Here is a 27879-nt window from a genome sequence, read left to right on the forward strand (position 1 = left end):
CAGCTTTTTGATTTTAAAAATTATACTTTTAATTACAGGATATTGTTAGAATAATACAGATATAGATAGACACAAGATAACTGTGACCAATACCATAAGGAAAACTGCTGTACATACTTACTTGTTCACTCACTCTCCACAACCATAGAAAACAGGCACAATGTGTTCAGGGTGTGTGCAGAAGCAGCCAGAGACTTGGGAGCAGAAGGCATGCAAAAAGCTTTAGCAAAGAGAGACTGAGAAATAACTTTACACAGGGTTCAACACAGCAAATGGGCAACAATTGGCAGGAAGAGAGGAGACAGAGCTGGTCCGGCCCTTGCCCTTTTAACTTCCCAACTGAAGTGCACATGTCTGGAGAGATGGCTGGGGCACTCAGAAGCCAAAAGCAGCAGAAAGAACAGCTTGGAGGTGGGGCAGGGGAGTAGGGAAGGAAAAGGGGGTGAAATAGGTCATGGAGATGCTGTCTTCTTCTACAGCCACTCCGAAGCTGATGCCCCTACTGGCTCACAGAAACAACGGGAGAACTTTGATATTCATTAAAACCACCAGCAACACTGATACGGGAAAAAGACATTTGAGTTTAGTCATCAAGAACATGTAAGTCATTCAACAATTAAAATATGAATATCCAAAGTCAGCTAAATTTTGTATAGAACAAAAAACATGCTCCCTGCCCAAGTTTGTATTCAAATAAGAGTGACAACATAAAGACACCTACTTGGTGGAGTGGTTTTTCATTGTTACTTTTGAGGTTGTGTCATTTGCAAGGGATGCAGACCCACGTGGTTGTGGGTCATAATAAATACATAATACACTACCCAAGGGAGACCACTGGCTCCTTTAACGCCAAGTCCCAAAGAGCTATGGCAAAAGATTTTCAAATGTTACAACACTCACAATACAGTAGAAAAAACGTGGGGCAGGCTCAAAAAATATATATTCCTCACTCTAGTCCCATCTCCTGGGCATCAGTTCCCTCCCACTCCTACCCCCAAATGCTTGGATAAGCATCAACATTTGGGATATTTCTTAGTTCCTATTTGGGCTGAGATAAGGAGAACTGACAGTACTGGGCTTAAATTGGGTCAACTCTTACATTAACCACTTAAATCTGTAGGCTGGGAGAATGGAAATACATTCCTATCTAGTTTTATTAATTCCCTGTGACTAGGCCAAAGAGAAGATAATTCAGTCTGAGAACAGGACAATCAACCTATTTGTCTGGTAATAATCTCCAACTGACCGATACATATAAACAAGTGCTTCGTTCTGTACAAAGACAGATCTTACAGGAGAGTACACATTACAGCACTAGTGTTTCAATTTTCTTTCATAAAGAATGAAAAAAAGGACATTTCTCACATTGGAGTTATGTCTGTAGTTCTGTCACATGATCAATATCACCCAAGAACATGCTAATTCAGTGTGAATTCAGTTTCTATTGGAAAAACAATAGGAATACACATTTTACATGTACATACACATGCCCTTATGCAAGCTAAGATAAACACTGGGATGTGGCCCTTATCAAATCCTAGAGTTAGCAGTATAGGGAGAATTGATTTTAAAGGGTAGAGGGGAAAGAACAGAGAAATGACCTGCATTCCTTGGGAAGGGACTCTGTGTTTCCTTCCCTGAAGGGATCAATTCCACTTGCTCCTTACACTCCACCATCACTTATGGTCCTATCTTTCCTTGAAGATATTTTCCCTACAATATTCCCTACAGTGATCCCCAAAGAAAATTAATAAATTCTGATTAATGGCAATAACAGTGGGCATTTCTTGCTAAAGTCACCACTGTTGATGAGTCCTTGGTCCCCAAACCTGCGTCTCATTTTTCCTTTTAATCTGTATCTTCATGAAAGCTTTAAAAAAGTTAATTAGAAACAATGAGGCAAAAAGTTATGATCATTGCCTTCATCATGCAGAATCCTGCTCTTAGGAAGACAGAAAGATACAAATGCATGAGCAACTCAAGGAGAAAGCCCTTTGAAGGGAAGATGTGTGTGCCCAGCTACCATGGTGAGTGAATAGGTGTGGCAATTCAAGCAAAGTCTCTGGTTGTCTTTTACCAAAGTAGCTGTGACCACCCTATCACAGGTCAATATTTCCCCTAGCATAGTTCTTTGGGCCAAGGATGGGAGAAATTACTTTTAAAGATTTACTCCATTTCCAGGCCTGAGCATTTATCAGCATTTAGCACCTGGTCTTCAGATTTCCAGTTACTTGTGGGGCTGATTTTGATGAAGTAATTCATTAATATTGGGTGAATAAAAATCACTATTTTGGAGGAAGGAATACCATTCCCAAAGCCATTGATCAGAATTTCAAGTGGCTTGTTTTCTTCGATGTTCTAAACTGTGGTCCACAACAAGGAAATTCAGTACAGTAAAAGCAGCTCAGTCTTGAGAGAGCTCTTTGATATCAAATAAAATTGTACCTTCAAATGAATAATTTCTCAGTCGTAATCACAGGACTTAGTCAGTGTGAACTCTCTTATGTTTAATGAGAGCTGAGCTCCGGCTGAAACTCTTCTCACATTCGGTACATTCATAAGGCTTCTCTCCCGTATGAACTCTTTGATGTGTGATGAGGTTGGAGCTCTGGGTGAAACCTTTTCCACACTGCACACACTCATAAGGTTTCTCTCCTGTGTGGGTTCTCTGGTGTTTAATTAGGTCTGACCTTTCACCAAAGCTTCTCCAACACTCGTTGCACTCATAGGGCTTCTCTCCAGTGTGAATTTTCTGGTGTGTGATAAGATGAGAGCTCCGGCTGAAGCTTTTCCCACAGGCGTTACATTCATATGGCTTTTCCCCAGTATGGGTTCTCTGGTGCTGAACCAAGTGTGAGATGCGGCTGAAATTCTCCCCACATTCATTACAGTGGTACGGCTTTTCCCCTGTGTGGGCTCTGCGATGGCGCACAAGATCGGAGTTCTGACTGAAATTCTTCCCACACTCATCACACTTGTAGGGCCTTTCCCCCGTGTGGACACGATAGTGTTTGATCAGATCAGATCTCTCACTGAAGCCTCTCCCACATTCGTTACATTCGTAAGGCTTCTCACCTGTGTGGGTCCTCTGGTGCTGAGCTAGGTGAGAGCTCCGGCTGAAGCTTTTCCCACACTCCTCACACTCATAGGGTTTTTCCCCACTGTGGGTCCTTTGGTGCTGGATTAGGTGAGAGAGCCGGCAGAAACTTTTTCCACACTCGTTACATTTGTGGGGCTTTTCTCCAGTGTGGATTGTCTGATGCTGAATGAGGTGAGAGCTTCTTCCAAAACTTTTCCCGCACTCATTACAGTCATAGGGCCTCTCTCCAGTGTGTGTTCTTTGATGCTGAATAAGGTGGGAACTCCGACTGAAGCCCTTTCCACATTCATAACACTTATAGGGTCTGTCACCGGTGTGGATTTTCTGATGTCGATTAAGGTCTGAGATCTGACCAAAGGCCTTTCCACAATGAGAACATATATGATATCGGATGCTTGTATGGACTTCTTTGTGGACAAGCAGATCGGTGACTTGTTGGAGAGGATAGCTTACCCACTCTTCTGCTGTTAGATCTCCCCATTGTCTTTCTGATCTATCCCTGTTTTCAAAGGCCTCTTCACTTTCAGGACTGTCCTCAGTATTACCAACAGGTCTTTCAGATGCAGTCCCAAATTCCACATCTTCACTAATCTCTTGCTTTGGATTCACCTCGTTTTCACTCCTGATTTCAAAATCTGTAATAAAAGGTGAAGAATAATACTGGTAAACACACACAAAAATTATCTACTGTGTGCTGGGCACTGTGCTAAGTTCTTTTTTTTTTCTTTTTTATTAATTAATTAATTTATTTTGGGCTGTGTTGGGTCTTCGTTTCTGTGCGAGGGCTTTCTCTAGTTGTGGCAAGCGGGGGCCACTCTTCATCGCGATGCGCGGGCCTCACTATCGCAGCCTCTCTTGTTGCAGAGCACAGGCTCCAGACGCGCAGGCTCAGTAGTTGTGGCTCATGGGCCTAGTTGCTCTGCAGCATGTGGGATCTTCCCAGACCAGGGCACGAACCCGTGTCCCCTGCATTAGCAGGCAGATTCTCAACTACTGTGCCACCAGGGAAGCCCCATGTTTTAAGTTCTTTATGTGAATTACTTCAGCCGCCCTGAGAGCCAGGCATTATGATGATTTCTACTTTATGAATGAGAGATTCAAGGCCCACAGAAGTGACTCGCAAAAGGTCATACAGTAGTAAATGGTGAAACTAAGATTCAAATCCAGTTCTGTCTGATAAAAGTTCATGCTCTGTATCACTACAGTTAATAGTTCCTTATGAATATTGTATATGTTCCTGGTGTTTCAAAAGAAGAAAACCATAAACAGAAAATATAAAAGACTCTAAATTAGAATTTCTAAAAGCCAAGAGCCTAGATATTTTATATGTGAATGAATGTGTGTGTATGTGTATGTTCTTGTCAAGCCTTATTCATTACCATTATATAATATTTACTAAGAACCTACTGGGTTAGCATGGAGAAAAACAAATTTTTATCAATCTATATCAAGTCTCGGTTGACAAGAAAAATGACTGCCAAATGTTACTTGCTACTTTTCAATGGCTTTTTTTTTTTTGGCCGCGCTATGTGGCTTGCGGGGAACTCCACCAGGGATAAAACCCAGGCCCAGCGCAGTGAAAGTGCAGAGTCCTAACCACGGGACCGCCAGGGAATTCCCTCAGTGGCCTTTTAATGAAAACAGAGGTGGGAAGGTTGGAGAAGGCAAAAGAGATGCCTGGCTCAGAATATTCTTGGCATTGAGTAGGTAAAGACTTTAAATGAAAATCAAAATATACAAAGTCACTGTCTACAAGAAACCTTCTACCAGACACTGCTTTTTCGAAGTTGTGTTTCTTGGTACACTCTTCAGAAAGATATTACTAGGTATGCTGGGAGAAAAGGGTCCAGGGATAAATTAGTTTGGTAAATGGTGCATACAACATCATCTTCTTAGAAATTAAAAATGCCTGATATCACATTAAAGGTTCTGAAGAGTCTTGAGGTAAAGAAGCCTTGTAAACATTATCTAACCCACTCCCAAACTTATATGGGCAAGAAATATATATACATATATTTTTTTTGTGCTTCCATGCTTCCATCCTTCCAAAATGTGCTCCTTGGGCTGGACCACTGACATATAAATTCACATTTCTTTAAGATTCTCATTTCTTGCTTTTGTTGGATTGAGTGGAATATTTGGGTTACTGACTACAATAGATCTGGGTAGATAACTTCACTTCTGGCTGCATTTTGAAAGGAAGGATCCAAGAAAGTTGGGACATCAGAGAGAGCCCAATTTAAAAAGGAAACCCTTCACAGTTTGCCTTTTGTTTGTTAAAAGCTATAGGAATAAAGATTTCATAAAAAGGAATAATCCTAATGAATGGCAGATGACCTAGTCAACCATACATGATTGCTAACTTCTGTCAAGTCCTAACAGGAGACAAAGTGAGTCAAAAGACTTTCAGCTCAAGAATACACTGTTTATTCTAGTTACACCCAGACCAAAGGATATCTAAGAGAAAAGACAGGTTTGCAGACCACCAAAAAAATTAGCTTCCCTCTCTAATAGAATTTGTGATCTCATTTAGTTCAGGATTCTTCTGGAACAGCATCATCTGACACACTCAAAATCTATGATCAACTCTGAAATGTCTCTAGACAAGTACCTGCTCTGGATAAATAAAGGACCTGAGTCAAAGCTACAGCTCTGAAGCCAAAGCAAACACAAAAAGGTGGCTTTTGCCTTCCCATGAACCTGGGTCAGAACCCCTTTATCTTCTAGTAAAAGCACCATTTACAGGGGCATTTATATCCTGGCAAGCACCATTATGTCAGACCTGTTTGGTCAGTGATCTGTACAGACAGGCTGGAGAATGGCAAATGACTCAGGGCGCAAGAAATCTGAGTGTTTCTAAAATGTGCAGGAACGATCTTTCATTTTAGACCATATGACCTTGATATTCCCACATTCAAAGATCTGCCTGAGGACTCAACTCAAGCCAAAATCCAATTAAGAGCTTTAAGAATCAACTAACTAGGTTGTGTTGACAGAGGTAAGGCATTTTTGACAGTCTCAAAAACGTGGGCTGGAGAAAGATAGAGAATACTTACCTAATGAGACAACATTTCCGTAATTCTCCTGCATAACATCCCTGTAAAGGTCCCTTTGTGTAGGGTCCAGAGGTCTCCATTCTTCCCGGGTGAGATACATGGCCATATCTTCAAATGTCACAGGTGCCTGAAATCACATATCGCTTCCTCAATACTTGGTATCTAGGAGGTTAGTACCAGTTTTTCTTCTCGAAATTAGAGACATGGCTAGAATTGTTGAGGAGGCAAAAGGTATTAGGTCTGATATGTAGAGTCCAAAGGAGAAATAAACAAGCAACAAAGAGATGTGGTAAAGGAGAGAGCAATTTATGAGCTGACTGCTTTGGTCCCACGGCCAGATATCCCTGCCCCACTCCGAACCTTACCCTCTAGCAGTACTTTTCTCAGAATACAACTAGCACTTACATCATTCCATACCTTTACCCACAATGTTCCTATTTTCTTGGAATATCTTTCTCAGGGTAGTGAAATCCTACTGTTCCTTAAGGCCCTGTTCCAGCACCGACTGTTCTTCAATGCGCCCCATCTCGCTGCTCTGCTCCACTCCTCCCTCCCTCCCACACCTCAGACAGAATTAATACTCCCACTTCTTGGTCCCCACAGCATGTTGCTCCTACAGAAAATAGTGCTCTTATCATGTAGTTTCACGGTTAACCGGATGCATCTGTCTTCCTACTGATTGTGAGCAGGCAGGGAGGGCATGCCTCATGCATCTTTTGTCTCCCCAGTCTTTAAAGGCAAACAGCAGGTGTTCAGTAAATGCTTGTTTGTGGCTATACTGTTCTGATACTGGGTCTCTGGAGGCAGAATACCGAAGCAAGCGAATTACTAATCTCAGAGAATTTCCCACAGAGATTCGCGGAGCAAAGAAACGCAGGAACGAGGTGGGTAAGCACAGGTAGGGTCCGAGAAGCCACCCCCGGCTTACCTGGGACCCAGCCATGAGCAGGGTGGCTGCCATCTCGGGCTCAAGGATTCGCCTCCCAGGAGGGAGAGAGCAGGAAAAGCAGCTAGCAGACAGCGCTAAAGGAGGCGAAAAGCAGGGCGTGAGGCACAGAAACAGGCCCTGCCCACTCCCCGGGTCTGGAGTTCTGGCCGCCAGGCGACTGGGGAGGGCCCTGAATCCGGGCCGGGTCACTCTCCTCCCTGACCCTCGAGCGCGACCCGCCCTCCGTGTCTCCGCCACCAAGGGGTGGAGGCTCCCGGAATTACTAAGACAGCCCCCTGGCTCGGTCCCTCCCGGGCCGGGGGTCAAGCCGAGGCTGTCTCAGGGAGGAGGCTCTCAGCCCAGCCCACAGAACGCCTCTGCTCTTCCATGTCGAGGCTGGGCCCTTTCCGGCAGCTGCCTCAGCCAATCAGCGAGCGAAGCGAATACGAGACCCGCCTCTTGTAGCACGGCCGAGCACCTTTATCACGCCTGAGCCCGCCCCCGTGGCCTGTCGGGAGTTGGAGTCCCATTCGGGCGTACAAAGGCCAGTCAGAGGCCAAAAGCCACGGAGGGAAAAGAACAAAAGGGTGAAGAAAAAAGCGCGTCCTCCTAGCCAGGGCGGAGTATCTTCCGCTCTCCTCTCTTGGAGACCACAGCCGGCTTAAGCCAGGGAGGTTGCCTTGCTTCTCTTCACGTCCCTACAAGCTTATCTTGAGTCGGATCTTAACTGCGACGTCGAGCCTAATTTAGGCGCTGGCCTGTGTTGAGTTCAGCTGGGATTAGCTCTCACTTGATATCCTAGGCCTGAGAGGAAAGCAGCAGCCGCCCACTCCCCAGGGGAGACTCAGCGGCCGCGCTGGAACTTTGAGCTCCACCCACGCACTACATCACCCAGCAGCGACTGCGGCATTCTCACACTGCTCCGCAGACTACAACTCCTAGGGGGCAACGCGCCGCCCGTCTGCCAGCAAATGTGGTCCGCGGCTGGGCCAGGCTTGTGTCCCGGCTCCATCGCTGTTAACCCTGTAGGGGCGTCCTTCTAAAGAGGGCGCTCCTTGAGGGGCAGGCTGAGTTGCGCCTAGCGGAGGGGACGCAAAAGCCGGAGGGAAATCAGAAGCGAGGGTGGGGTATAGGGGCGCGTAGGGTGGAGCGAGCCAGACCCCAGGGTTGGGGAGGACCGTCCTTATCATCCCTGAGGGCTTGCCTGCTAAAAGGGTTCCTGGCGGCTTCCCGCATCGATGGGATCGTGGGCCTCTAATGGCCCACGCCCGGCGGACCCTTAGGTTGTTAGCAGTCCCTGACCGACTGAAGGTGGGAAGCCGAAAACCCGAACTGGGAACGAACAGACCTACCTCCTGGCCCGCAAAAGATCCGCTAGGTCGCCGGCTCCAAGATCCAAGAGGCCTCAAACAGATTTCAAATCCTCAGGCAGAGTTCTCTGAGACTACAGACGTTCGGAAAGATTCTGGGGGTCACTGGCAGATCCTGTCTATCTTCAGGTCTTCAGGTAGATCTCGAATCCGTAGACGTGCAGGCAAAGCCCAGAGATCGTAGGCGGATCCCAAAGACTCACAGATTCCCGAGACCTCAGACTCTCAGACAGCTCAGAGAAACCACAGGCTCATAGGCAGATTCCTGAGACCACAGCAGCTAGCCAAGAAACACCACCAGCAGCTAAGCTACATTCAACTGGAGTTCTTCCGAACGGAAGGACTTGCAGCCTTCCCTTTCCCCAGCCAGAATGAGAAAATTAGACAATGGAAGCCGAGCACTAGGGAAAGCAGGCATTCTGCGTGGGGAAGAGCTCTGAGCTCGCTGTAGCCTTGGAGAGGGAAGTGATGGAAAAAGAATATAGCAGCTTATTAGGGACTCCCACCCTCTTCGAGTTATAAATATCCCCAGAACCTTGGCTACGTGCCCAGAAGCCTGTTGTCTCTAACTGTACAGGAGACTTCTCTGCCTGGGCTGGGAAAGGGGCTTTTCTTTTGTTTTGCAGATATGTCCACCCACTAAGTGACTTGAATTTTTTTCTTCAAACGTGACTCTAGGCTATGCTTTTATTAGTGAGTGTCCTGTTCCCAGTGCTCAGTTATTTATGGTTAAATTACTCGTGTCTAAAAAGAACTAAGACCCTACCCAGCCATGAGGCAGACTCTCCCACGCCCGCTCCTCTTCTCACTCCCAACTGTGAGGCAAGGGATTTTTTTAGATACCACAGAATTGTACCATCCTACCCCATCTAAAATTAATATGGGAACCACAAAAAGTAGAATCGCAGAGGGTCCCCAAGAGGCAGTGTCCTGAGTGGGAAGTGGGTACCAAGGTGGGTACCACGGTCAGACAGACCTGGGTTGGAATCCAGGCTGTGTATCCCTTGGAAAGACATTTAATCTCTCTAGGCCTATTTCCCTTTCTGTGAAATTGGGTAATCATACCTAAGGTGGTGGTGAGCAGTAAGTGAGATGACTTAAAGCATTCGACACAGAGTGAGCACTCAGATGATAGTTGGTATTATTATTAATCCTGCCTTTGGTGGCAGGAGAGACTTTCAGAAAGGTCTGTGGATATTTTCACCGGCTCAGAACATCTGGGCAGTCAGAGTAGCTGGATAGCTTTGAGGATCTGCTGATGACTGTATTATCCATAGTGTTTCTGCTGAAAATCCAGAGGGAACTGGAAGTTGAGCCAGTTAGTTGGGTTCAAGAGAACTGGCGTATTGAGCCGAGTAGAGCAGAGGTATTTGGGGCTGCCAAGAACCCAGCAAGGTGAGGCCTTGCACTCCCAGGGAAACCTCTGGGACAAGGAAGAGGGAGATCGGTTCAGACTTTGGCCAAGTAATTGCAGGTTTCTAACTGGGCCGAAGGTGAGGTGAGTTCCTGAGCCCCTCAGCTCAGTGGGGCTCCCTTTTCATCCCTTCTCTGACAGATTGCTTTGTAAACTTTCTTAGGCCTTTTCTTTCCCCTTGTTCCAGAGCTTTAAGTCCTTCTTTGTCCTCTCGCCGTTCCTTTTATTCCTCAGGCCTGCCTGGGGGCAGGACGACTCTCCAAACCCAGCTTGGCTGCTTGCCTCCTTCTATGAGTAAGTGCTTTTCTCTTTCTTCACCTGGGACCCTCCAGAGGCTAGAGGAGAAGAGGGGCGGAGAGCGGATGGAAAGCATGAGTGCATTTGGTGCCCCTGGGTGGGGGTGGCCCCTGAGTGGGGAAGAGAGGGAGGAAAGACAGTGGGTGAGGGGTTTCCTGTTGCAGCCTTCAGCTGGACTCTGAGAGTTGGGGGTCACTGGAGGAGGAGGTGGCTTCCTGCCCCATTGTTCAGGACTTCATTGTTTCCCAGGAATACTTATCGTGTGTGGGTTTTCAATAACCAACTTGGAAAGCTGTGTTTGTTACCATTATTCAGCAAACAATGCGCACCTACTGTGTGTAGAGGCAGCAGCACAGCCTGCCACTGGGGAAAGGGGCCAGGAGTACCATTTCATCAGGGTCTCCAATTTAGGCTTTTGACATTATCTCCAAATGGGGTTTTACATTATGTCAGATCCACTGACCAATTTGATCAAAGAGCCTCCTTGTATATCCTGAAGCTTTTTTCTTATTAACAGACCACTGTGCCTGGGGAGCACTATAAATTATTATATTTTAATAAATCCTATAATTATCTTGTGAGCAGCACAGTTATAATTTTTTGTATTGGAAGCATTCATTTGCTAGACATTGAAAAATATGCCTCAATATTTGAGATCTTGTTTTGTTATCTCTTCATTTTCAAATATACCAGGAACACTGAAAAAGAAAAATCAGGGCTTCTCTTTACCCCTGCTCAGAGCAGAGATGAAGCCTCATCTCAGCACAAGGAGCTGGGGACATGGGGGACACCCTGACTTAAAAACAGTTATTGCAGTCCTACTTCTAGAGCATTTGGAGGAGCTAGCTAGTGGGCTTCGAGGAGGGGCAGGCTCACAGCTGCGGGGGCGGGTAGGGGAGGAGTCTTCACAGAGGAGGTAACTTCGGAGCTCGCTTGCAAAGACTGTAGGAGTCTCGGAGGTGGAGAACGAGGCGAGGGAAAGCATTCCAGGCTTCGAGAACAGCATGTGCAAAGTCACGGAGGCGTGAAAGGACAGAGCGTGTTCCAGAATGGTCAGGATTGGGTATGGTTAGAGGGAAGAGTATGGGGGTGGAGAGGCAGGGGGAGGAAGCAGAGCGGGGACAGTCTCTTATGTCCCTTTGCCTGCCTGCCTGTTTGTCTCTGGCTTTGGCTGTGGATCAGCAATGCTGGTGATGAAGTGCAGATTGGGGGGTGGCCTGGGGTGAGAAGAGCAGATTGACTCTGCAGGAGGAGAGGGGAGTGGCCAGGATTGGGAAGCTCTTTATGACCTCATGCATTTCAGCTGGTTTTCTCCTTACAGAGTCAACATTTTCAAATAATGTAAACAATTGCATTAAAAATGCAAAACAAACTTATTTAGTATTGTTTAACCTATTTAAAGGCATCAAATAGGCCTGTATTCACTGAACATATTTACTGTCTCTGTCCTGTACCGGCACTGTGCTGGGAGTTAGGATACTGCCCCCTCACAGTGACTACAGGGCTGCTGTGAGGATTAAATGTGAGAATGGCTGCAAAACGTAAAATGCATGGGCACAGAGGAGGGCCTTGTCACACAGTGGCCATCATGGTTGTAGGAGAGGTAAAACGCATCACAGATGATTTTTCACCTCCCATCTGTGAGGTGAAATCATGTTTCAAAGTGCATGAACGGAGGCCCAGGTTCAAGTCCAGATTCTGTCTCATAGAAGCAAATTACTCTCTGAGCCTCGGTTGTTTTGGTTTGTAAAAAGAATATAATAATACAGTTCATAGAGACAGAAAGTAAAATAGTGCTTGCCAGGGGCGGGGGAAGGGGGAAATGGGGAATTGTTTAATAGGAATAGAAGTTCAGGGTTTTTTTTAAAATATTTATTTTATTTACTTATTTATTTGGTTACATTTTATTTATTTATTTGGTTGTGCTGTGTCTTAGTTGCAGCAGGTGGGCTCCTTAGTTCTGGCTCGCCGGCTCCTTAGTTGTGGCATGGGAACTGTTAGTTGCGGCATGCATGTGGGACCTAGTTCCCTGACCAGGGATCGAACCTGGGCCCCCTGCATTGGGAACGTGGAGCGTTAACCATTGCTCCACCAGGGAAGCCCCAGAAGTTCAGTTTTGCGAAATGAAAAGAGCTCCTGGAGATTGGCTGCACAACAATGTGAATGTACTTAACACTACTGGACTTTATGTACACTTAAAAATGGTTAAGATGGTAAATTTTTTGTTATGTACATTTTCTCACAATTTAAAATTTTTATTTTATTTTTTTAAATAAATTTATTTTATTTATTTTTGGCTGTATTGGGTCTTCGTTGCTGCGCGCAGACTTTCTCTAGCTGCGGTGAGCGGGAGATACTCTTCGTTGCAGTGCATGGGCTTCTCATTGTGGTGGCTTTTCTTGTTGTGGAGCATGGACTCTAGGCGCATGGGCTTCAGTAGTTGCATCACATGGGCTCAGTAGTTGTGGCTCACGGGCTCTAGAGTGCAGGCTCAGTAGTTGTGGTGCACGGGCTTAGTTGCTCCGTGGCGTGTGGGATCTTCCCGGACCAGGGCTTGAACCCGTGTCCCCTGCATTGGCAGGCGGATTCTTAACCACTGCACCACCAGGGAAGCCCTCCCACAATTTTTTTTTGCACACAAGTTCATTTAATCTAAAACTCACCAGTTCTCAACCCACAAATTTTTTTAAAAAGAACCTGGTTCAGGGGGTCTGAGGATTAGTTGAGACAATATAAAGTACCCCTATACTCATAACAATAGCTAATGTTCACTAGTCAGGTACTTTGTGTCAGGTATGATTCTAATGAATCCTCACAACAGCCCTATGAGCTATGTGCTATTATTACCATCATTTTACAGATGAAAGACGAAGGCATGAATTTACATAATGTGCCCAAGACACCCAGCTAGTAAATGCTCAAAAATTAATAGATATTATTTTTTTAATTAATATTTATTTTCGCTGCGCTGCGCCAGGTCTTCGTTGCAGCACGTGGGATCTTCACTGCAGCATATGGGATCTTTAGTTACGGCATGCGGACTCTTAGTTGCAACATCCATGTGGGATCTAGCTCCCCGACCAGGGATCGAACCCAGGCCCCCTGCATTGGGAGTGTGGACTCTTACCCACTGGACCACCAGGGAAGTCCCCTTAATAGATATTGTTGATACTGTCATAGAAAGGAATTATTATCATTATCATGGTAGAATGCACTGTAATTATTGGCATTTCACAGTGCTGTGGGAGTTCTGAGGAACCATCTCTTGTGGCCAGGGTTATCAGAGAAGACTTCGTAGAAGACGTGTATCTGAGGTGAGCCTTGAAGAATGGGTAAGATTTGGACTGGGGTGGAGGAGGGGGAATCGGAATAGGCAGTCACAGTTGGGAAGGTCCATCAGGTTTTCAAGAACAGGACAAATACCTCCCTTAGGCTGGAGCATGAGGGGCAGCAGGGGTGGAAGATAAATCACTAAAGACAGGCAGATGGAAGGGAACTTTGAAAGTCAGACCAGGTATAGCTGGTGAAAATCCACTGAAAATGATTGGGGGAATGATGCTCAGAGCCGTGCATGGCTCATGCTGGTAAGGTAGGGACTGTTTTCTGTTTGCTTATTTGTTTTTGTTTTTTTGGCTGCACCACGTGGCATGTGGTTTCTTAGTTCCGAGACCAGGGACGGAACCTGCGCCCCCTGCATTGGAAGCGTGGAGTCTTAACCACTGGACTGCCAGGGAAGTCCCGGTAGGGAGTGTTTTGAGTTGGGAGACCAGTAGAAGGCCTTGGCATCAGTTGGAGAAAAAAGAAGACCTGAGAGAAAATGTTGATGGTGATGGCAATGGAGAGAAGGATTGGGTAAGGAAGAGACTATAAAATGATAAAATGAAGAGGCCAAGGGAAAAGGCTCAAAGATGGTTCTAAGTAATGAACTAGTTGACAAATAGAAAAGACAGAAGAGGGGATTTAAGAAAGAGAAGACGTGAATTCAGTTTGTGATTAATCGTATTGAGAGGGCCAGTGGGGTACTTGGAGTAGATATCCAGATAGGCACTTGGTGACTGAAGTCTCAAGCTCAAAAAAATAAAAAACCTCAGAGCTAAAGACAGAAATTTGGTGGTCTGGATGAGACGACTAAGAAAGACTTCTCTGCAGTATTTCAGGTTTCTGTAACATTTGAAATCCTCTTTTAAACTGGTCATAGGATCTTTTTTTTTTTCTTTACATCTTTATTGGAGTATAATTGCTTGACAATGGTGTGTTAGTTTCTGCTTTATAACAAAGTGAATCAGTTATACATATACATGGTCATAGGATCTTGACTCTGGTTTTCAAGGTCATTTGGCCCTAACATTCCTGGTGAGACCTTCCTTCCTCCATCCCAGCCACGTTGCTTCTCTGTTTCACCTAATGTCGTCTTTTTCCTCCTGTAAGGTAGCAGCAATCTCCCTCCCTCTAGGAAGCCTTTCAGGGAGGTAGAGTTAACACTAACTCCCTTGAAGCTTGCACCCTCTTCATCGTTTTTTTTTCCTCTTCATCTTTGATATTAGGGAGGCGATGGGGTTAAACCATGTATTCTGGCCAACAGCATGTGCAAAGCCTGTGTGACGAGGAGGAACACAGCACGGCCAGTGTGGCTGGAGCACAAAGTGTCGGGGAGAGGCAGAGGCCAGCCCTGCAGGGCCTTATAGGCCCTGCCAAGAGTAGCAGGAAAAAATGGAAGGTTGCAAATGGGGGTGGTGGAGTGGTGGGGCAGGGGCTGTAACATGATCAGACTTGCAATTTTGAAAAGCCTATTCTGGTCAGCGCAGTGGAGAGCATGAACTGGAGGGGGTCCTGGGTGGACACAGGAAGACCAGTGGGGAGGGTATTGACGCCTGCTGATGAACACAGTCTGAGGCCTATTCATGCTTTTCTGTGTCCTTTTGCGAATGTAGATGTGTACTGTATAGATGTGCGAACTGGAGCCGACTTGTTCTTCTGCTGTTTAATCTGACTCATCTCCTTTGTAAACAGTAAGGTTATTGAGTTTTGTATTTTTTCCTATGCTGTAAATCCTTGTGACACCGGGAGCACAATGGACATTTAGACTGTGACTACTGAAGATCGCCCCAGGGTGGCATATTTAAAAAGCCCAAAAGTAACATTTATTGATATTATTATATTAATAGTGGTTGCTATTTTGTTCTGCTTTTGATTTCTAGACGTTTGGATGGAGGATTAGATAATGCAGAGAAAAATCTGGATGTCTCAGCCAGTACTCCTCAAGTGTGGTCTGTGGACCAGCTGCATTGGCATCACCTGGGCGCTCGTTAGAAAAGAAGAAAATCTCAGGCCCCACCCCAGACCCACTGAATCAGAATCTGCGTTTTAACATGATCCCCAGGGGATTCCCACCTATATTACAGTTTAAAAAGCACCTGGGTATCTAAGCAACACCCTTCTACACTTCTGTGGGTAATATTCATACCTCAGGCTTTATCACAGCCCATCTGGTGTGGAAGTCTCTACCTGTGGCTTCTTCCCCTGCCAGGCTGGGAGCTCCTGGAAGGTAGAGGCCGAGCACTGTGTATGGCCCTGGATTTCTCAGAGCATAAAGCACAATGACAGGAAGCAGGAGACCTGGGTTTCCGTCCTGGATCTGCCATTTATGAGCTGTGTGTATTGTATCTTCTGTGAGAGGATTTTCAGTCCTTCCAAAGGACCCACCCCAAATCTGACCGCTGAAAACCTGGAGATGGTGGCAGGTTTCTGTACACAGTTTATTTACAGGCTTCATCTACAGGAGGAGGCACTTGGGTAGAAGGAGGAAGGTGATAACCAATTCCGCCAGGGCACGTAAGAAACTTGGGCTGAAGTTACCCCAACAGCTACCCTAAGTGTGAACCAAGGCACGTGGAAACTCTATGAAGCAGGCACTAGTACCACTCCCATTTTTGATGGGTAAGGAAATGGCTCAGAGAGGTTAAGTGACTTGCCCAAGCTCCCAGGAGTTCACAAGCTCTTATGCGTTAGTTATTTTAGAAAACACGGTCCAGGAGCCTCAGCCTGGGGCTGCTGGAAGGCCACGGACAGTCAGTGACTGAGACCCAGGACAGATCCACCAGACCTGCCCCCAAGTCTTTTCCAGAAGGTTCCAGATTTGCCTAAAATTCCTATCAGCTTAAAAAGCAAGCCAATTTCATCACGGGAGAAACACAACAAGGGCCCTTGTGCACTGCAGACTTCCTCTGTAGCTCGGGCCACAATAGAGCTGTGAGGAACGCATTGCCTGGGCCTGGATGGGTTCCAAGGCTCAGGACCTCCCAGGGGCCACCAAACTTGGGCACCACTGTACACTTCACTCAGAAACCCTCAGCTCAAGATGATGTGTCCCCTGCCTAGAGGGACCAGGTCTGGAGTCCTCAAAGGCCCCCAAACAAGCTAGGAACAGGGAATAGCAGAGAGTCTGGGAAGAGATGAGGAGTGGGGAAGAAATCTTTCTACACGATGTGGAAGTCATATCTGCCAAACCATGTGCCAACTGTTCTGCACATGTGATTCATGGTGGGGTGGGTAAGATTTGAGTCGGTCTGGTAGTTTTCAACTCAGAAAAGGCCAAGAGGTTCAGATGTGAAGGAAGGGACTCAAAGCAAAGGTCTACCAGTCACTGTCAAAGATACGGCACCTCAGCTCTGAGGCTCTGAGTTTCTACAAGAGGTCTGTCAACACGGACTAAGCATTGTACCCCAATTAGCCTCCCCCTATTAGTCAATCACTATTAATAACTGATTATTAATTTGTAAAAGAATTCTCCCTCTGATCCCTAATGCCCCATTCAGAGTTAAGTACTTTTCTTCGTTTTAATTTTTATTTTTCTCCAGTTACGATGGCTTAGTGCTTTCTCTTTGTTCTTCCTCACCTTGTTCACTGAAATCCTGGCTGGTGGTTCTGTCAGCAGAACTACAAAACCAAAAAGGCAACAGTGTTTTAGAACTTTCTTTGCCGTGACTCAGGGAGGCTAGAGGCAGGTGGAGGGACATGAAAAGGAGGGTGGGGTCTGGAGCCACACAGACCAGAGTCCAGATCCCAGCTCTGCCATTATTAGCGGTGTGACCCCGAGCAAATCACTCATCTGCATAGTGGGATCATAACGCCGATCAATGCAGAAAAGCATATCAAGTAATGAATGGAAATTCGATGGCGGACATGCAGTAGGCTCTCAGTTTATGGTCAGAAATAACACCGTGATTATTACTAATAGCTTGGTTAGACTTTAGGTCTCCCACATGGCAATGGACACTACCTGAAAATTTTGTCAGAAGCCATGTAGCTGCCACCTCTAGTGGGACCTGCCTCTCCAACTTCCAAATTCCAGTTTCTCTCCAGGAATCAGGAAGGAGGAGCTGGGTTTGGAGCTTTGCCCAATAGTAACACAATAGCTACAACTGATTGAGCACTTACTCTGGGCTAGGCGGCATTAACGTATATTAACTCATTTCATCCTCACAGCCACCCTGTGAGATAGGCACTGTCATAACTCTTCCATTTTCCCAGGTAAAGAAGCAATTCAGACAGGTTAAATGACTTGCTGAAGCTCCCATAATACTAATAGGTAAGAAACTCACAATAATAAGAATGGTGGTTTCTATGTACCAGGCACGTATGTGCTCAGGGCTTTTTTGTATGGCTGTACTGCTTGTTCACTGCACAAGAGAGCTTGGCCAAAGGGGCAGGTTGGGGCTGAAACTCAGCGCCTGCTCATTGCCAAGCTCTGTACCCTGGTGCAAGGCTGTGTCTACATGGAGGCAAGGACACTTCTTTCTAATTTGACAAAGATACCACATGAGCTATCGGAGGCCCTGTTAATTCTTTATGTGTATTACCTTCTCAATCCTCAAAACAGCTCTGTGGGCTAAGTATTCCTACCCTTATTTTATAGATGAGGAAATCCAGACCTAGAGAGTTCAGGTCACTTAGCAAAGTCACCTTGTAAGTCATAAAGCTAGGATTTGAGCATGATACCAAAGCCCATGCTCTAAACCAGCAGGCCATTATACTGGCCCCATCCCTAAGTGCGCAATAAGTGAATAAAAGAAAAATACATAATTGTCTGACTTTTACCCTAAAATACATGGCAGTTCTTATGAGGCCCCATGGCTGTTGAGGCCCTACATAAAGTTGTAGAAAACTCAATCGATCAGGAATGTGGAGTACTGTCTTTCAGTGCTCAAAACTCTGTGACTTTATGCTTGTTAACCATGTCAGTAGCTCAATTGCCTCATCTGAAAATGAGAATAATACTATAAAGGAACATTTAGTTGTTGCAAAGTATGTGTGCATATGTAATAATCGTCACATCAACCATGGGAGGAGAGTGACACGCTCAGGGTCACCCAGCAAGTAGGGCAGAGCAGAGACCTGAAACTAGGGCTCCTGACTCCCAGTCTCGTGCTCAGTCCTTGCTAAGTACCTTAGAATTTTAGGAGCACCTGCAGCCTGCCCAGTGGCCCAGACATTACACAGCACACATGCAAGTCAGATGGTACTGTAACCGTACATTAACCATGTGACCACACTCAGTTGTTTCAGAAGACGAGGCAGGAAGGAGCACTGTGAAGGGAGTCTTTGCTTGGCTCCCATGCCTGAAAACAAAACCGCTGCCTTTGCAGGGGCTGGGGCCCACCTGGGTTACAGCCTTGGGTAATGTAAGGCTTTTCCAGAGCTGCTTTAGGAGGGGAGGATGACCTGGGAGCATCTGGGGGCAACGCTGTCTCCTCATCCCTGGCTGTGACCAGGTTCAAAGGAAAGACCATCTGTGGAACCACTTTGCAGAGAGGCGTGGTCCAAACGCAGAGTGCTATTGTTTTTCCTCCCCTCTGTGGATCCCAGGAGGCTGATTCCATCTGTGTTCGAATGACAGACTTGCCCTTCCTGTGATAAAATGCGGGCTGCTGTCCCCACCCCAACTGGGTGCTTTCCAAAAAAAAACATGCACATACACATGTACAGTGTCCCCACCTCCCCAAAACAACCCACCACTATCTCCAGCTCTGCAGGCCTGCTCTGTGGAGGCTGGCAAGTCCCCCATGTATAAGGCCCCTTTTGGGCTGTGGGCATCCTACTCCTTATGTGGGCAGCATCTGTGGATGACAGGGAAGGAAGAAAGATACAGATACAGATAATACAGACCTTCCAGCGATTGCCACATTCATTGCATAAGACAAAGGTAGTCATGGGCTCATCAGCACTGCGTGTCTGCACCTGAGAGAAAAAGAGAACAGGGACCACTCATGAAGTCTCTTTCCTGCTCTAGGACCTGCTATGGCTCCCACTGTCTGTAGAAGTAGGTCCAAATCCCAGAGGCTGGCACCATTACTCCCACTCCACTTTGGCAATTCCCTTATCACTAAGAATTCCATTGTGTATTCATATGTTTTCCATCAGCTCACTTCCAGTATCTCCCTGGCTCAACCTGACGTTTGCACTCTCACTCTTTGTTGTTGATTCTTCCGAACTGATGTGTCTTCTCTTGCTTCAAGACTCATCTCCTACTGGAAAAATGAACACATCCTGTTGGATGTACCTCTCTGATCAGAACTGAGTGAGCTGGAAGCAACCTTAGGGATCATCCAGTTTGTTGTTTATTTTACAGGTGGAAGAACTGAGACCCAGAGAGGAAAAGGGATTTGAAGATCATTGGGGATATTTAATATTGTTTTCTAGTTTCTCATCCCCTTAACCAGACCATTCAGGTGCAGAAACCAGGTTTCCCACAGCAAATCCCTGGTATTTCCAGATTTAACAATTGCTGTTCTGATTTTCTGCAGCCAACCCTGGATGGCCATGACATGTAGCAAGTTGTTGCTTTGTGGACACTCAGCTACGAACATGTCAGCTGGAGTCTATGGAGTTGGGGGAAGTCCCCCTGCTAATGGGTGAGTCCAGCAGTGGGCCAGGAGGACACAGCCTAACACAGCCTTGTCACTGCAGAGCAATGACACCTGAGGAAGGATACCACTGGGGTCTCTCTGTGGAGAGAGAACTTTGCGAATGGGCATTTGACTTCTGGTGGGAGGCGATGCACAGGAGGCATGTCACTCCACAGGGAAACGTGCTCGGAAGGGAGCAGGAACTTGCACACACATCTCCAGATTCCTGAACTAGAATTCTCCAAGAGACTCCTGAAGGGCAAAGCTCACTATTTCTGCTGTAGCCACAGATCCCCAAGGGCAAGGTGCTCTGATAAATCTTGCTTGAGAGCAGATGGGGGAATGAACAGAGTTCTAGAGTGACAAAGCACCCGTTAGAATCCAGGAATATTGGTGCCCCAAGGGCATAACACACACAACCCGGAAACAGCTTTTAAGTCTCGGAGAAGAGGCCTCCACAGCCTCCCACGGCTCCCCAGGCCAGGGCAGTGGTCTTCACCCTTACCTTACGACTCGGGGCTAGATCCCTTAGGCTTTACTACCAAGTTGGCTGTATTGCAGGCAGAAAGGTCTGGATCTGGGTTTATTAACATCTCTGCCACTGTCTTTGCCACTTTAGACAAAGCCGCAAAACTTGTCCCCGTCTGGACCTCGGCTTCCTTGTGTGTAAAGTGAGCGAGCAGAGTTTTTATTGCTGAGTTCCCTTCCAACCAGTTGTGACTGTACAGTTGTTCTGGTCCCTCTTATTCTTGCTTCAGGGCAGGCCAGAACACGCCGGCCAAGCCTCACAGACTCAGATCTGGGTGCTTCCGCATGCATCTTTTCTAGAAGCCACAGGTGTATCATGTTGGTGTACCAAGACTTGCCCTTCTCTCTGCAGCCCAGGGTTTTAGCCCTTTCTCCCCGCTGGCTTGTCCCTAAGCTCCTCCTGGCCCCTGTCGCCTCCTCCCCCACTGGCCCCTCCCCCACCCCATACCTGGTTATAGGTGCAGTTTTTCTTCTTGCATTTGCTGCACTGGAAGAGGTCAGTGGTGGTGCCGCCTGTCTTGGCCATCTGGTGCTCACGGATGGCCTCTTGGGTCATGGCGTTCCTCAACTCCCTCAGCTCATCACTGGCCATTTCCTGGAAAGAAAGGAGTCTGCCCTTCAGGGCCAGGGAGTCCCAGGAGCCCTGGCCCTGTCCCAGCTGGGAAAAGCCTTTATCAGAAGAGTCCCCATTCTGCCTTTGGGTGGAAGTCAAACTCGGGTGCTCCAACTGGGCCAAGTACAGTAGGGCACATATAGGAGGATACAAGGCAAACAGCTTCCCCCAAGATCAACACTCTTGTGTACATCTCCTCAGGTACTCTTGTGTACCTTCCTGCTTAATCTGACTTGATTACTGGCCACCTGATCTATGATGTTCCCCTTGTCCTTCCAGTCTGGACTTGACCCACTGCCCGTCTGAGCTGGGATCCCTGCCCGGCCAGGCCATTCTGCCTGGTGGGAACCTTGGTCTCGACTATTCATGACTTACTGCTGTTAACCCCACCCAAGCAGGACCTGAAGCTCCTGGGTTCACACAACTAACTGCTCACCTGTGATTGCATCATGGAATATCTTTTTCTATAAGTTCCTACAGAACAGAGCCTCCTGTCTCTCATCAGCTCACTGTAGGCACTTAGTGTCTGCATTATCCAGGTCCTCCCCTTTTCTGTCCCTCCCCTGGCCATTTGACTTGCCTTGAACGTCTTCCAGAAGAGAGCAGAGAGGGAGACACTCAAACTGGAGAGAGCTCTGGTTAGTGTTGTTTTGGGGGGAGGAAGATGGCTGAAGCTAATTTTTTTCCTTTTTAAGATTTTTTTGATGTGGACCATTTCTAAAGTCTTTAATGAATCTGTCACAACCCTGCCTCCGCTTCTATGCTTTGGTTTTTCGGCCGAGAGGCATGGGGGATCCCAGCTCCCCAGTCAGGGATGGAACACACACCCCTTGCACTGGAAGGCAAAGTCCCAGCCACTGGACCGCTGGGGAAGTCCCGAAGCTAATGTTAAAAGAAGATTTGGGGAGTTCCCTGGTGGGCTACTGGTTAGGATTCAGTGCTTTCACTGCTGTGGGCTGGGTTCAATCCCCGGTCAGGGAACTAAGATCCCGCAAGCCATGAGGCACGGCCAAAAAAAAAAAAAACAACGAAACTTTTTTTTTTTTTTAAAGAGGATTTGGCACTGGCTAAACATTTTAATTATTGCCATCTAGCATGACCCCTTAAACTGTGGAGAACAGACTTGGTACAAAGGTCAAACGAATTTAGTATGCTGACTGCTACATTATAACCACTTGGGTTTCTTGACAAAATGCAGATTCCTATGAATCCAAAACTCTAAGGGCAGGTCCAGGAATATGCATTTTCATTAGTGCCCCCAAGTTATCCTAGTATACACACGAATGTCCTACTGTGTCAAATTCAAGGACTAGGTCCTAACCAATGGCAGAGGTATATACAAAAACAAGTCAACCCCAGGCCATATAAGCAAAAAGTAGCTGACTTTAATGTTGGGGGACTTTCCAGAGCATAATACATTTATTCATTCAAAATGTATTGGATGTCAATTTCTTGAATGCCTTTCACTGCACTGGTGTGCTGGTAAACTGGCTTTGGCTGCAGTAGTGGCTAATTTGTAGCATTTACCGATTTCCATGGTGTAAACACTCCCACCATGGCCATTTTCAAGCTACTAATGTGATATAACTGAATGCAGAGTTGGGAAGAGCTACACATAATCATCTCTCTTGAGTTGGTAGGAGCTGGCTCCAGCCTACCACTGCCTCTAAGCCCTAAGGATTCAGACCTGATTTGGTTCCTGTCCCCAGGTAATGCTAATCTAGTAGAACAGCCAAACATTTAAGCAAGATTGCAAGATAGTGTAGGAGGTACTAAAGCAAAGGTATACAAAGTGTAGGGAAAGCCCATATGGGGGCAGGTAGGCTCATTAAAGAAGCTGACACCTTCACCAGTCTTGAAGATAAGCAGGACTTCCTGAGGGGGATGGCACAAGAGAATAATAGATGCCAGAGATCAGAGGACAAGAATAACATGTTTGGGGAAGGGTACTCAGTGTGGGTCAAGGTGAGGAGTGTGGGAGACGTGGCTGTGGGTCAGACTGTGCCAGCTAAGAAATAAACAGGAAATCAACTATGCTTCAATTAAAAAAAAAAGAAAAGAAAAGAAATAGAGATCAGGAGAACTCTATCCACTTACCAATCCATTTACCTATCTCTTCCTGCCTCATTTAGGAGGCAGCATCAAAGACACACGGGGTCAGTACAGTAATATAGAAAATAAGATCGAAAATGAGGAAAATAAGTGTAGAGATGACACTGGATCTTCACGTCATGTACAATGTGAATTTGCTAAATGTTTGTTGAGTACTTATGACACACCAGGCACTGGCTTTGACTCTGGGAACAAAACCCCTCTCCTTGTGGGCTGCCAGTATGTCCACTCAACAGCTCTAACGGGTATCTCAGAATCTGCCCCATTCTTTGAATCATCTGGGTTTGAGAGAAAAAGAGAGGAGGAAGAATGAGGGAATCAGGTGGACCAGGAAAGAGACATAAAAAGGGAGTTAGGGAGACACAGGAGGCAGAGAGGGATGTCCACTCACTCACACAGGCATCAGCTGCCCCAGGCTTTGCCTGACGGGAGCCTCTGGCCTCTGAGCCACAGCACAGCAGGCAGCCCAACCCCAAGCTATTATTTTTCTTTTTTTTTTTTTTTTTTTTGCGGTACGCGGGCCTTTCACTGTTGTGGCCTCTCCCGCTGCGGAGCACAGGCTCCGGACACGCAGGCTCAGCGGCCATGGCTCACGGGCCCAGCCGCTCCGCGGCACGTGGGATCCCCCCCAGACCGGGGCACGAACCCGTGCCCCCCGCATCGGCAGGCGGACTCCCAACCACTGTGCCACCAGGGAAGCCCCATCTTTTTAAAAATATTTATTTATTTGGCTGTGTCGGGTCTTTGTTGTGGTACACGGGATCTTCATTGCGGCACGTGAGATCATGCACTCGTTGCGGTGCATGGGCTTCTCTCTAGTTGTGGCGCATGGGCTTAGCTGCTCTGCAGCATGTGGAATCTTAGTTCCCTGACCAGGGATCGCACCTGCACCCCCTGCATTGGAAGGCGGATTCTTTACCACTGGACCACCAGGGAAGTCCCTGTTATTTTTCTTCCTGGAGCAAAAATGGTCCTATATTTCTTTCTTTTTTTTTTTTTTTTTTTTTAAGAAATTTATTTATTTGGCTGCACCAAGTCTTAGCTGCGGCATGTGGGATCTTTTAGTTGCAGCACGCGGGATCTAGTTCCCTGACCAGGGATCGAACCTGGGCCCCCTGCATTGGGAGCACAGAGTCTTAACCACTGGACCACCAGGGAAGTCCGATCCTCTATTTCTTATAAAAGCTTCCTGCCTAGAGCAAAAGTTGACCCCAGGAAGGAGGGCTCCTGGGCCTCCGTTGCCTGGGTTGCGGGCTGGGGGCTCCTCAGCGGCTGGCATTGGCAGTCCCTGTGGAGGGCGTGATGCAGTCCTGGCTTGCTGCCTTTGGCCTGGTCAGCCTCTTCTTGGGCCTGTGTTGATCACCTGATTCTCTTGCCCTGTTCTAGTGAATAGTCCTTGGATGGGGCCAGACTTGGCCGGTTCCTTTGCTGAGACTTCTGGGGCCTGTCTTTGTCCTAATTCAGTCACCCAGCTCTGTTCTGGCCTCCAGCTTCTGGGAACTTGCTGGGTTTGGCTCACACCTGTGCCTACACCTTGTTCTTGGCTCTCCGGGGCCTGGTTTCCCAATGTTTCTCGAACTGCCTGTAAGACAGTCTCTTGATAGCATTCCCACGACACACACACAAAGAGGAGCAGAGGGACCCCAGAGCCACAGGGTGAGGGCCAGAGAGAAGGAAATGCAGGCTGGATTCCCATCAAAGTCACAGCTTCACCTCACAGGGAAGGATAATACTCTGTAAGCCAAGTTGCAATGTGTAACTGGGTATATGTTGTTATTTGCCTAAAAAGAGCATATATTTTCGATTAAGCCAGAAGATATCCCTGTCCACCTGTGCCAAGTTCCCCATTTTATCCTAAAGCCAGGGCTCTTTGTAAAATTTTGGGTATTTGAGGAAAGCAGCAAACCCTCTTCTCAGAAAAATGTACACGTACATATTACATAACACACACACCACACACCTGCATACACCACACACTAACCACAGACACCACACACACATACGCTACATCACACAAACCACACATACACACACATCACGCACACCATAAACACACAGAGGCACACTCTTGACAATAGTTTCAGAGGGTTCCCAGACACCCCAAGCACACCCGGACTCCAGGACGTCGGTGCGCTTCCCCTCCCCTTCTCTGGGCCGCTTGGATTTAGTAGCGCTTTAGCAGTGCCATTGCCACGTGCTTGCGGGGAATCCCCTGAGTTAGCTCTGGCAGCGAAGAGCCACTCATACCTGAGGGTGTACAAAGGTCTTTCCAAGACAGAGACTCTGAAATAAACAGATCTGGGATCAAATCCTCATCCTCACTTATGAGCTGAGGGTGGCCTCAGTTTTCTCATCCACAAAATGGGGATAATATTTCCTCTTTGATAGCACTGTGATGAAATGGCCAGTGAATGGGCCTAACATATACTAATTCCTGGGAGGGCTTTACTTGCCTTAACCTTCTAAACACTTCACATGTGTTAACTCATTCAATCCTTCATGGGATAGCTGTTATTACTTCCACTTTATGGATGAGAAAACTGAGACACAAAGGGGTTAACTGGCTGGTCTAAGATCACACAGCTAAGTGGCACAGGCAGAAGTCAAACCCGGGCAGTTCGGCCCAGGCCCCGAGCTTCTAACCACTGCACATACTTCCTCAAACAGGCTTGTTCCCTTTACCTTCCCTTACTGACCCCTTCAAACTGGGTCAATCCTTCCCTCCTGTAAGTTCCCGTGGTGGCTCTGTCATGGCAGCCACCACCTCTGTATCATATGTATTTGTATACATGTCTGTCCCCGCACCTTGGGCTGTGCTCCATGGAGTCAGGGACTCCGATTCTGGCTTTGGCCCAGAGCTGAGTAATGGGATATAGGACTGAACGAGGCAGAAGAGGGAGGCAGATCACAAGGCAGGGAGGAGAGGGTGCTCCGGGGCCAGACAGCTTGACTCCTGGCATCGACCTTTTCTAGCTGTGTGCACGGGCAGGTCACTTAAGTCCTCTGAGCCTCAGTATCCTCACCTATAAGATGGAGATGATAAACATTTCTGTCTCGGTTGGTGCGAAGCTAGAACTGGCCAACACACCGAAGCGATTAGCACAGCGCTGAAGACATGGTAGCTGTGTTCACTGTCCTGATGGTCCAGGGGCCCTGAGGGATGGGGAGTCTTAGATGGTCCGGCTAGGGAAGCCCCTGGTTCATCACTGAGTTACAAGCCACTGCCTCTCAGACTTGGGCAAGGCTGGAGGGGCCCGGCCCCTTGTCCCACCACACAGAGGTCCCGGCCCCGACTCACCTCTGCCGTCATCTTGGCAATGAGCCCAGAGGAGATGGCCCCGCTGAGCACGTTCCGCCTCAGGCCGGGGTTCCTGGGGTCCTTGAGGTTGCTGATGCGGCTGCGCACGCGGTTCCGGTACTTCATATCTGTGCTCTTGAGCTCCTGGTAGATATGTGACACAGTCAAGGGCCAGCCAGCCACTTGCAGAGGAGCACAGAAGGACGGGGAGCCTGCCCTGAAGGCCGAGGAGCTGCAAGGCCACCTCTTCCTTTCCTTGGACTTTTACAAGTGGTCAGGCACCTTTGTGGCCTCTGACTCCCCAAGTAGGGGATCTCACTTGGGCATTTGGAGTCAGCTGCATATCAAGGAAAGGAAATAGCCTCCAAGGTGCTACATATTAGAGCATAGACCAACATATTAGAGCATAGACCCACCTGCCTGCCCCTCCTCCCTTTTCTCTGGGAATACCTATCGTGGAACCCACTTTGGGAATTGCTGGTCAGAGTTACTTTGCTCATTAATAGATGAAGAAGATGAGGCTTAGAAAGGGTGCAGGCCCTTGCTCAAGGTCACAGGGCACATTCCCAGCAGAGCCAAGGCTGGAAGCCAGACCCCCTCCTAACCGTAATGCTCTCTCCACTCACCCCGCAGGAAGTTGCCCCTGGCCACTGACCACAGTGAGTTATCTGTCCAGACACTGCATCCCAGACAGGGCTCCCCACCCCCTTCTCCATCCTCTGGAGGACCCAGGGAACAAAGCCACATTTTCTTGGTCTCCTAAGCTAAGAAGAACCAGGAAGATGAAGCCTTTGCTGGGAAAAACCATATACAAGAAAGAGAACGTGGGGAATGTGGGAAAATGGACACAGCTGGCTTTTTCGAAGTGGCGGGAGGGAAGGTGGTATTATTTATGTTTTCCTTGATTGTTGTTTGCACAATACAACTATGAAAAGCAAGAATATGCCCTAATGCATTTGAAAGCCAAAATATTTGTTTTAAAATCTGTGTTTGAGATTCTTGGAGGTGGGGATTTGCTTGATATGTGGGGACAGCAGGGCTGGCAATCCTTTCATCAGCCTCTTCCTGAGTCTGCCTCCATTTCCTGAGGTCACAGAGGGGGATGAAGTGGAGTGCAGACCTAGGGATCATAGGCCCCTACCCCCAAGACGAGCATATGTGAGCCCCACGGCTGCCATGTTAGTCCTGGGTCGCTCCAAAGGGGTCAGATCTTTTTTAGGACATAGAGCTTTCAAGCCCCCAAATTTATCCTTCCCCT

General features: G+C 47.3%; 2 protein-coding genes, 1 long non-coding RNA gene and 1 other non-coding gene across 9 annotated transcripts in view; 1 reads left to right on the forward strand and 3 right to left on the reverse strand.

Moving 5' to 3' along the window:
* Window positions 1-4: 4 nt before the first annotated feature.
* ZNF436 (zinc finger protein 436) lies at window positions 5-9013 on the reverse strand. 4 transcript variants are annotated; one of them, XM_067723620.1, is made up of 4 exons: window positions 8437-9013; window positions 7085-7179; window positions 6157-6283; window positions 5-3735 (listed from the first exon to the last, which is right to left on the reverse strand). In XM_067723620.1, the coding sequence occupies exons 2-4, from the start codon at window positions 7115-7117 to the stop codon at window positions 2483-2485; spliced, it is 1413 nt and encodes a 470-aa protein (XP_067579721.1). In that variant the 5' UTR covers window positions 7118-7179; window positions 8437-9013; the 3' UTR covers window positions 5-2482. The 4 variants fall into 4 exon arrangements, with proteins under 4 accessions (XP_067579721.1, XP_067579731.1, XP_067579741.1 ...); XM_067723630.1 differs by lacking the exon at window positions 8437-9013 and adding an exon at window positions 7369-7968; XM_067723640.1 differs by lacking the exon at window positions 7085-7179.
* LOC137217205 (uncharacterized) lies at window positions 8809-27821 on the forward strand. 2 transcript variants are annotated; one of them, XR_010940050.1, is made up of 4 exons: window positions 8809-11217; window positions 13403-13479; window positions 19969-20076; window positions 27255-27821. It is a non-coding gene; the product is annotated as an uncharacterized lncRNA (long non-coding RNA). The 2 variants fall into 2 exon arrangements; XR_010940052.1 differs by lacking the exon at window positions 13403-13479.
* The window catches only part of TCEA3 (transcription elongation factor A3), a 36072-nt gene continuing 24096 nt past the window's right edge, over window positions 15904-27879 (reverse strand). For both annotated transcript variants that reach the window (XM_067723669.1, XM_067723660.1), the window contains exons 8-11: window positions 26622-26771; window positions 21047-21193; window positions 19331-19402; window positions 15904-17101 (exon numbers count right to left, since the gene is read on the reverse strand). In XM_067723669.1, coding sequence (XP_067579770.1) covers window positions 17093-17101; window positions 19331-19402; window positions 21047-21193; window positions 26622-26771 — 378 coding nt within the window. In that variant the 3' untranslated portion in view covers window positions 15904-17092. The remainder of the gene's footprint in view (window positions 17102-19330; window positions 19403-21046; window positions 21194-26621; window positions 26772-27879) is intronic.
* Window positions 24409-24481, reverse strand: TRNAG-CCC (transfer RNA glycine (anticodon CCC)). Its single transcript has one exon. It is a non-coding gene; the product is annotated as a tRNA-Gly (tRNA).

Source organism: Pseudorca crassidens, chromosome 2, assembly GCF_039906515.1.
Source record: "Pseudorca crassidens isolate mPseCra1 chromosome 2, mPseCra1.hap1, whole genome shotgun sequence".
Taxonomy (NCBI): Eukaryota; Metazoa; Chordata; class Mammalia; order Artiodactyla; family Delphinidae; genus Pseudorca; species Pseudorca crassidens.